General features: G+C 44.0%; 1 protein-coding gene across 1 annotated transcript; it reads right to left on the reverse strand.

Moving 5' to 3' along the window:
- Positions 1-794: 794 nt before the first annotated feature.
- Positions 795-10013, reverse strand: AP5M1 (adaptor related protein complex 5 subunit mu 1). The gene is made up of 8 exons (XM_066189062.1): positions 9880-10013; positions 5307-5952; positions 3924-4151; positions 3346-3485; positions 2538-2623; positions 2321-2436; positions 1984-2080; positions 795-970 (listed from the first exon to the last, which is right to left on the reverse strand). The coding sequence occupies exons 1-8, from the start codon at positions 9945-9947 to the stop codon at positions 888-890; spliced, it is 1464 nt and encodes a 487-aa protein (XP_066045159.1). The 5' UTR covers positions 9948-10013; the 3' UTR covers positions 795-887.
- Between the last annotated feature and the right edge of the window lie 57 nt (positions 10014-10070).

The raw sequence follows: 10070 nt of genomic DNA on the forward strand, positions 1-10070 counted from the left end.
GCTTCTGTGCTGCTCTCCAGGTTCTGGCAGCTCCTCACCAGCCCTTCACAATCTGCACAATTCTTGATAACTCTCCTAAAGTCCATTTCCTGTGTTCCTGCAGATCTCTAAATCAGAGGTTTGCATCTGTAAATTGAGACATTTTCCACCTACTTTTCCAGGAAAAGCAGCTCAGTGATGGTTTCTGGAACCTCCAGCAAACTTAGCTGATTTTGCCTCCTCAGAACCAGTCTTGTGAGCTGAAAAACCCAGTTCACACCTCTGCTTTCAGAGCAAGCAGTTCACAGGCATGTGTGCAAGGGAACTCACCTCTTCTGCTGGCAGAGGCAATAAAGATTCCTTAATTAAAATTGCCTCCACTTTCAGAAGTGCTGCTCATGCAATATTCCTCCTCTTGAAAATCCTTGTAAATTACTGACTGCTGTGTATTCTGTACACATCTTGTAAAAATAACGGAACTGCTTTCAACTGTTCTCTGAATGTGGAGTTTGATGAGATTCTTGTGACTTCAGTACAGGAATAGGATGCTGAAACCTTTCCTACTCTGCAATGGCAAACCAGTGAAGTAACTGGGAATAACTGGGAATCTCAGTGTCTGTACCTGTAACATCAGGGACATATTTTGTACCAGTTAAAGTCAGAAGGGAAAGTAAAACCAGCCACAGGAAGTACATTTCAAACTGTCCTCTCTAGGCTGTCAGCCAGGACTCAACAATTTAAACCCAACTCATGTTTTTAAGACAAGTGACCTCTTGTTCTCCATCAACAGAAATTTTTAAGAACACATAGAAAGCAAAAGTGCTGAAGAATATTTATTTTACCATATCATGACATAAATCTCATTAACACTGTGCTTTGTTTAAATATAAAAATTATTCCCAAGTACTTTAGTCAAGTAAGGGCTTGTACACCATAGGTGCTGGTGCTTTGGAATTCCAGATGTAGTAATCAGAAGAAATCAGTTCCCGGGCTAAAGGGAAAAAACAGGCAAGAGAAATAAGCATTACAGGGTGCCTTACAATCAGACATTCCTTCATCCAAGTTAAGTGACTACTAATCCATCCTTGCCAGTTTACAGAAAAGGTATAATGGCCTCTTTAAACTGTAAGACTCTTACTATTATTTGAAAATCGTTTCTGATAATGAGACATTTAAAGTCTCAGCTTCAATTACCTTTACTAATGTATCAGTCATGAGCTTAAAATTCAAACAGAGGTTAAGTCAAAAGCAGGTGGATGGCTTGGATTTTGTTCAATGAATATAAATTGCATGCTCGATATAAAACATGAAAACGCTGCTTTTTCTGTGGTACAATTTAGGGCTGAGTGTGACCTGTCACAAAATTAACAGTGTTGCTTTTCAAAAGGCATTTGCAGAGTTCTGCCACCATGACTGGCAGAAGTTGCAACAGAGAGACAGCTACAAATAAAAACGCTTCCATTAGGCAGAGGTGCTCAGGTGTAATGAGTGCTTTCTGTGTGCCACTCAGGGTATTTTTGGTGCAGGCTTGGCAGTGCTCATGTGTTAACAGAAAGCAGATTTGGGTTCTGCTCCACACACACCTTCAGTGTAGAGCCACATCCACCAAGGGGTGCTGGTGTGGTGACACTGACAGCAGTAGTGTCACCTTGGATGCAGGAGCTGAGTTCTGTACTCAGGAACTGCCAACCCACCCGAAAATGTCTCTGACAAAGGTGTCCTAAACAAGGGGCCAGATTAGGGAGGATCATTCCCTGTGTCCCCCAAAAACGTTCTGCCATTATGGAGAGCAGAGGAACCAGCACAGGGCAGAGAGCCGCAGAGAGAGGCTGGCTTTGTAAGAGCTCTCATCTCAAAGGGAGAGGCCAGTCCCTACTCCAGGGATGCTTTAAACATCACAAAAAAACCCCAACTCAAAAGCAGAGAACAAAAGTCCAACTTTAGTTACGTAATTTTAGTCATTGATACCCAGTTCATAATTTCAATTTAATTTTAGCAACTCACATGCAGTAATTTTGGGCTTCCCTGGAACAAAGAGTTGAACAGAATGCTGGTCTACGTAACATCCAGTAAGTGTAAAGTCTGGGATCCTAAAATACAGCTACAAAAAGAGAGGGCAAACACAATCAGATGCACATTGTCACCCTTGCTGTGCAAATCCTGGCAAGCTGTGTCACATGCTCTGGGTGTGCAAGGGTACTCCAAAGTGACAGCATGTCAAATCCTCTAGGCAGAACAAAAATCCGTGCTGAGCATATGAGATTTTAAATCTATGTATCTTCAGTTGAAGACAATTAAAAAGTGACTACTAAGGCTGTTTTTCCCAGAGCCTGTGACTTACTTTTACATAAGTAGTGTTCCCAGTGCACACATAATCAGTCGGGTGCTCTTTGCCTGCGGTGCCGAAAGACAGAGTTCCAGTGAGGGAAACTTCCAAAGATTTGGGGAACTTCTGTCCTAAAGGCAGAGACAGCATCTATTAGAAGTCACCCAGCTGTGCCCAGGCTGCAGAGAAGGGGCTGGAGGAGGAAGGGCAGTCCTAGGGGTGAGGTCCTTACCAATGACCCAAACCAGGAGGCTTTTCTCCCGGGACAAATCCAGTTGGCCATAACTCACTTTGTACTCTAACTGAGCAATGGGGCCCCTACATGTGAGAGAGGAGAAATAAAACCGCTGCAATTATTACCATTCAGCATTTGTTAATGCCTGCTTTGTTACAGAAAGGCAGGAAATGCAGACAGACGTTATTTGTGCACGTACAGACAAATCACACCTATCTGAGCACACTGCTAATTTATGAGAAGAAATTACAGAGCGGGAGGAAATCACCGGGCTCTCAGCCCAGTAAATCACAAAGGAGCTGCTGATGTTTTAGTTCACTGAGGGTGTTTTACTAACACTGTGATCAGAATCAGCAACTTTGTATCATTCCATCTTTGAATTTTCATGATAATTAGGTGGCAGCGCGGTCCTGGCAGCTGTCAGAGAGGCTCAGATGAAAACTATCGTTTTAATTTGAAATAACTGTATTTTTGATAAGCTGATCTGTAGCTAGGATTAGCAGTCTTAAGGAACAGGTAACCCTGGGTTGGAAGTGATCTCCAGCTTAATCCACCTGGGGGACTGTGGCAGTGTTTCACATGAGAAAATACCACAGGGAAACAGGATGAGCAACAGAAGTGTTTGGAATGTTACCAAATATTCTGGTATAATTCTGTATTCTGGAAATTAAAAGTATTTCAGGGTTGGTGTTCACTGGTCACACCCTGATGGAGCATAATCTGTTATACTGACTCCTAACAAGTTAATTTTGGGAAGATAACAGAAAAAATGGAAGAAATTTATTTAGGCTTCCCTTATTCTTACCTGTTGAAGAAAGGTATACGAGCTTCACAGTACTCAAAAGAATTCTTTATGCTTTCATGGAGCTTTAAATTAACTGTTATTTTAATCTGTGATCCCTCTTCAACGAGTTGGTAACATCCCAAAATTGGTGGAACAGGAACCTGAAAAAAACTATATTCATTCTCAAGATATATTAACACCATCATCACAAGATCATTTATATAATGTTTTCATTGCTAACGTACTTTTAAAAAGACTCCAAACATATATTAATTACTGACTGTGCTAAACTCTTCAGGCTCCTTGTGATACAGAGACTTGAGGGGCATGCACTTGACATCTCAGCCTGGATATATTTTGCCTAATTCTAGCTTTAAAGTGGCTGATTTAAAGTAAGAGCAGCAAAACCAGTAACTCCTGAACGTGACTCAGACAACTCAAGTCTATAAGTGCCTTCCAAGCAGCTTATTACATAAAACCCATTTTATATGATGTTTTATTACCTATATTGGACTCAAACTCACTCCAGGATGCCCACAGAGGTGTTTTTATTTCCGCTGGAACACTAGAAACAGCACGGGCTGGGGGTGTGTTGTTACCTGGGAAGTGTAGTAACACAGGTCGAAGGACTCTGAAGGAGGAATGAAAGGGAATTTGTAAGGTCCACTGTAGACAGAGTCATGCAGAGGCTCAGCGCTGGTGGACATCAGCATGGCAGGGTCCACGGAGGTCACACAGTGATGGACCACAATGTCCTGGAGCGGCGGCGCGTTCGTCGGCAGCGTCAGGCTGAGGGTGACATTGGGCGCAGACCCCTCAATGTCACACTTGGGAAAAGGAAGTCAAGGCATTATTCTGAAACACCTGAATCAAGTCAGGTGTTTTAGACTGACTTTAGTTTTGAGATGTTCAAAACTAAAACACATTTTTAGCATTAAAAATAAATAAAATCCCTACAAATTTTCAGTTGGCTTTGACCATTAGTACTAACCACCAAAACTAAGACATCAGTCTCACAAGCTTGCTGACAATTTAATTAATTTGGTTGCTTTAACAGCATCCATTTAATGGATTCCAGCATGCTCTGGTGGGAAATGACCCAGGCTTTGGAAGTGCAGCATTTAGGCTGGCCTCCTTTGGAGATGAGTATCCCACTCCATGCAGATAATTAAATTATCACTTTATTAGCAGGTCTCTCTCCTGGTAAATCACTGGCAGTTACCAAAATAATGGGCCAAGATACTATTGTGTGCTCCCTAAGCATAATTCAGAACAAAGAATGAATTACAGTACAAATTATAGTTACAAATTTCAATATCTTTCATAATTATTATGGATGTATTTAGTCAATAGTCCCCAGTTTGCAATATTAAACAATGAGATATTTTAATATTAACCAATGCCCAGGGAAGCCCATCCCTGAAAGTGTTCAAGGCGTGCTTGGACAAAGTTTGGAGCAGACTGGTCTAGTGGAAGGCATCCCTGCTCATGGCAGGGGGTTGAAATGAGATGATCTTTAAGGTCCCTTCCAACCCAAACCATTCTGGGATTCCACAATGAAAACCACTGTCACATTCAAACCATCCCAAATAATTATACAACCAGTTTCTTTCACCAGGTTCTTTATCAACTTCTCTAATGTCATGAAACACCAGCATTTGTGGGATCAAAATGCTGTTGTAGTAGAACAAGGAAGGACAGATGAAACTTTCATATGTGAGGAAAAATAATTTAAAATGCTCATGTAAAGAAACTTTTAGAAGACATTTAGACATCTCAGCCTGGATATATTTTGTCTAATTCAGGCATTTCAGTGGTTCATTTAAAGTAAGGGCAGTGTGGCCAAGCAGTCAAAGGTACCAGTAACTCCTGAATGTGACTCAGACAACAAAATTGGGAAAATTTTCAACCCAATATATAATTTTACATCAAATGAGTATTTCTTTTGCACAAAAACTACTTTGCACATCAAACGCTCTCACCTTGCAGTTCACAGCTCCATAAACTTGCCACGTGTCCACCACATCCCTCTGGTCATACTGCATACACTTGACCTTCTCAGTGATGCAGACATTAACCTGAGGTTTGCCCTTGTAAGTGCTGGATCTCCAGGCTGGCTGATCCTTATCCGCAGGCATCTCCTGGATGTCCTCAAAGGAGCTGCTCAGGCTGCGGATGTTGGTGTTCAGGGGGGTGCCCAGGGGACAGGCCTGGATCAGCAGATTCCGGAGCTGCCCGATCTTTGCCTTCAGCTCAGCCTCGTTTTTCCGGCTGGGAGAGACGTAGTCCATGATTCCCAGCAACAGAGCCAGCCCCTGGGAGAGCCCGCTGATGCTGAGGAGGGCCGGGCGCGGCTCCAGGCTCCCCTCCACCAGCGGGACGCAGGCGTAGATGAGGCCGCTCCTGTGGAAGGCCAGCACGGGCCAGAGCTCCCCGGCGGCCGTGGACACGGAATGCACGGAGGAGTGGCTGATCTGGGTGCAGGTGTCCCGCTGCTCCAGGAAAACGTGCTGGTCCACCAGCCGCAGCTCCACCAGCAGGGCCCTCAGGAAGGCGCTGTCCGAGGGGACGGGGACATGTGTGGGACCGTTGAAGGTCTCGGCGCGCAGCTCCACCGTGGGGAAGCGCCTGCAGGGAAGGAACGGGAGCGGCTCAGCACCACATGCCTTGGTGTCACCCAAAATGTCACCCCAGCGGCAGAGCCACATCAGCACTCTTCTGGCTGCAAAAGCATTATGGAAGTCTTTGGATTGCTGGTAATGGGTTTCTCTTCAAAACCCACTGTGCCTAAAAATAACCTCGTGTACACGGAAGCCTGCAGTAACTCGACAGAAGCAGTGGTGGGATCAGAACGTAAACCACCGTCAATAAAACCATGCTATGAGTAGTTAGGATTCTCTCTCGCAAGTGTAAACTTTGAGAAAATACATTCTCATGAGTAAATACCCGTTTTTTAAAATAAAATGTGAATCTGTCCATCTGTGCTGGCTGTCACACAGAGGTACAGGATGTTTGTATGACACTAAGGAATAACTCTCACCAGTGCAGAACTTGAAAATATTTCTAAGAGGTGAAGACAAGTTCTCAGATATTTAAGAAAATGGATGTTCTAAGTAATAAAATGCAACTGCAACAGCTTTTTGCCTAGAAAGAGTATACCAGTGCTACAGCTTTGCTGCTATAACAACAACAATAATAACAATAACAATAATAATTCCACACTGCAATATATGTGACTTATATATATGCAATATATGTGACTTAAAGCTTTTATGACTTTTTCGTAATTTAATTTTATCAAGTATTTAAGATGTAATGATAATGCCACGAACAGAGGTTTTGTAAAATTTAGAATTGCTATGTTGTACCAATACATATATTTAATTTCAAAGTTTCTAGAGATAATACTTGAGGAATATCATATTAACTGTTTAAAACTATATCTGGGATTTTTTTGCCCTGCAGCAGTAATTTTTTTTTGAAAGGGGAGCAGGATGAATTTCTTTTCTAGGTAACTTATCTCCATCAAGAGGAACTGAGGAGTTGTCTTTTAATAAATAGCTGAGAAAAGAAAAAATATTACTTCCATTAATGCACTGGTTTGGAACTGCAGACTCCCCTGAGTGTCTCTTACATGAAGTTTGCTGACAGCCTGGCTTTCCTACATTCTGCTTTGTAGATTCCCTTAGAAATCATCTACAGACCCTCAAAGCGCCCATCACAGGTCACACACACAAAATTAAATCACTTTACGGATCATCCTGAAGCAGATGTTCTCAGATGTTTGTTTGCACTCAGAGTCATGCTTGCACGCCAGCATAGTGGGAAAATACTGCACAGATACATAAATGCCCTCATTTGGTGTCCTTTTCATACCACCTTTTTAAGGACACACTGACAGTCTGCTCCTTAAATTGCCATCCAACTTGCAACCCCAGCACCGAGGGACTTTGTTATATCTATGACCTCCATCTGTAGCACTTCCCTCCTGCTCCTGAGCACTTCCATGGATCTTATCCTGTTGCCTCTAAGTCCCATCCACATCATCTTTTCTCAACTCAGTAGCTGGAGGCAGCTACACTTCCTCAGGCTTATTTTCAGAGACTCTGCCTTTTTTTTTTTTTTTCTTTTTGATTCCTAATTAGGCATCCAGGGCTTTTGGGGTTGGTTTTTTTTTTTTTTTTGTTTTTTTTTTTTTTTTGTTTTTTTTTTTTTTTTTGTTTTGTTTTGTTTTGTTTTGTTTTAGTTTTTTTTTGGAAAGAGAAGAGCAAACATAGCCAGAGCAAAGCCAGAGCTACAAAATTCGTAAACAGGATACAGATGACAGCAAAACACCTCCCTGTGGTCTCACATTTTATTCTGAAGAGCAAAGAAACAAAGTGGATTTACAGCTCTAAAATTTATGAGGCTTTGCAGAGCCAGGGTGTTGATAAGAGGCTATGTGTAACCTTGGTGAGCAGCTCTTATTTTTGGCCAATGTTTCCAAAACAAGGGAAGAGGAGATATTTCAGTCTGGTTTTGTCTTAGTCAAGTCCCAGTCTGTCTGCTCCATTTGCTGAAGCTGTCCCCACACCACAGCAGCCTCCTCCTCCTCCTCCCACTGAATTTTTCCAGCTGGGTCATTAGATCATTAGTTAGCCCCCTTCAGATCCCACTTTTTCAGTACTCCATCCTAGAAAGTGATGCAAACTTAAAAAAAAGATGAAAGTTTCCAGGGATGAATGAGCTTCGGTGACTCAAGAGAGAGAGACCATCCTTGTTGCCTGAATTAAGTTATGATCAACTCCAAGAAAAAGAAAAAGGGGGGAATGCTTTGATGTCCCTGTTGTCTTCCCTGAGGTTAAAGATCAGGGCTCACGTATCTCCAGCTGAGTGCCTAAGTCCTGAAACCAACAGTTTCCATGTGATCCGGGCATTCTTTTTATTGTCTGCTCGCTTTGTTGAATTTAAGGTCAGTTAGGAGGATAAACTTGGGGTTTCCACAGCCCTATTATTTCCTCTGGGAACTTGAAAGATCTAAGTCTGGAAATCACTTGAAACATCAAGGATAGTTTGCCCTTTTCAAAGGAGTGCTACTCCTTGTCTCTGCCGCTCCCTGTGTGACAAGTCACTTCAGACACCCCTGTCACCAGCCCCCCCCTGCTCCGTGGTGATTACACTCTCCGAGGTTTTGGGGACAAGGCTTTCTCTTTATCTGTGTTTGTAGAGGGGAGGCCTCATCTCTAGTCCTGTAGGTAATACAAGGACTATAATACTAATCCTAAAACAATCAGAGGAGTGTCCAATGGAGAGATCTGTCTGCACCTGAAGATGGAAGATAGTCTACTTACTCTTTTTTTTTTTTGATTTTTTTTTTTTACCTCTAGGTTCTCCCTTTGGTTTTACTGAACTCAGACTAGGGATGTAGGTCACTTTATCCAGGTTTTTGTTTTTTGTGGTTTTTTGGGGTTTTTTTTTAACAAACTTTCCCTAGCCCCAGTTATTTTTCTTCTCATTGTCTGGATTTCTCTGAAGTCACAGAAGAAAAAAAGAAGGGTAACAAATCTTGCCAGCCTCACAAAAGTTACCTGCCTAGCCCAAAGTCTTACTTTATACCTGCGAGAATTTTTAATAGAAACTCTTCGTTTGGAGGACGCTTTAGTGTCCAGTAACTTAAAAGTCCTCCAATAACTTTAAAAAATGTATTTATATGCAAAAATTAGTATCAAACGGAAAGCTGAATTTCTGTCTGAAAGTACTCTTATTTTTTGTTCAGCTAAAGAACAACATGAAGAGAATACAAGTAAAATACAAGCAAAAATATATGCTTTCGACTTTGTCCATTTTGTTAATCTGACAGCATTTCACAATCACTGCTTTGGCCTTTTCCATGCTAAAATGGAGAAGAGCTGGGCAAAATGTTTACAGAGACAAACAAGAAAGAGGAACAGAGCAAGGCAACTGACGTGCAAAATGCAGAAGCTGTGAAAAAGCCCCCATATTTAGTTAAAAGCAAAATACGTGAACCCGATTCTAAACTTTCGGGAAATCAGGGTCAGAAACGCCCAGCATCCAGCGGGATGGGATTAGTTCAGTATCAGATGGTTTGGGTGTTTTTGCATCTGTTTTGGGGGCCGAACCCCGGCCCCACAAGGCAGCAGTGTCCCCTCAGAGCACCCGATCCCCTCCGGGCACCATGATTTCCTTCAGGGCATCCGGACCCCCAGAGCAAAACCATCTCCCCAGGGTACGAGGATTTCCTTCAGGACATCCAGACCCCCACAGCACTCGAACCCCTCAGGGCGCCAGGTTTTCCCCCAGGGCATCCAGAACACCCGGGTCCCCTCAGGAACATCCGCGCCCCCTGAGGGCATCCCGCTCTCCCCAGGGCGCCCGGTCCCCTCCAGAGCTCCCGAACCCACAAAAGCATCCGCTCCCCCAAAGAACACCCAGTTCCCCAGGGCACTGGGACCCCTCAGAGCACCTGGATCCCTTCTAGATCCCCCCGGACCCCCCAGGGCACCCAGCCCGACCCTCGGAGCTGCCCAGCCCGCCGTGCCCCGGAGCCGTCTCTACCTGGAGAAGAGCACGGCGCCGCCGGCCGCGGGGTCGTGCCTGAGGAGCCACAGCGCCCGCAGGGCCATGCCGACGGTGCCGCCGGTGCCGCCGGTGCCGCCGGTGCCGATGGTGGCGGTGGTGCCGCCGGTGCCGATGGCGGCCGGGGAGGAGCCGCGGCCGCGCCGTGACCGCCGGGCGCAGCCCCATTT

Source organism: Chamaea fasciata, unplaced genomic scaffold, assembly GCF_029207755.1.
Source record: "Chamaea fasciata isolate MVZ Bird 193981 ecotype frontalis unplaced genomic scaffold, bChaFas1.0.hap1 SCAF_7, whole genome shotgun sequence".
Classification (NCBI taxonomy): Eukaryota; Metazoa; Chordata; class Aves; order Passeriformes; family Sylviidae; genus Chamaea; species Chamaea fasciata.

Coding starts and splice junctions, on each gene's coding strand:
- AP5M1 (XM_066189062.1), bottom strand. CDS start 9,947: ATGGCCCTGCGGGCGCTGTGGCTCCTCAGGCACGACCCCGCGGCCGGC. Junction 5,953..9,879: donor GGCGCCGTGCTCTTCTCCAG/GTAGAGACGGCT, acceptor CCTTCCCTGCAG/GCGCTTCCCCACGGTGGAGC. Junction 971..1,983: donor GAAGCCCAAAATTACTGCAT/GTGAGTTGCTAA, acceptor TTTTCCCTTTAG/CCCGGGAACTGATTTCTTCT.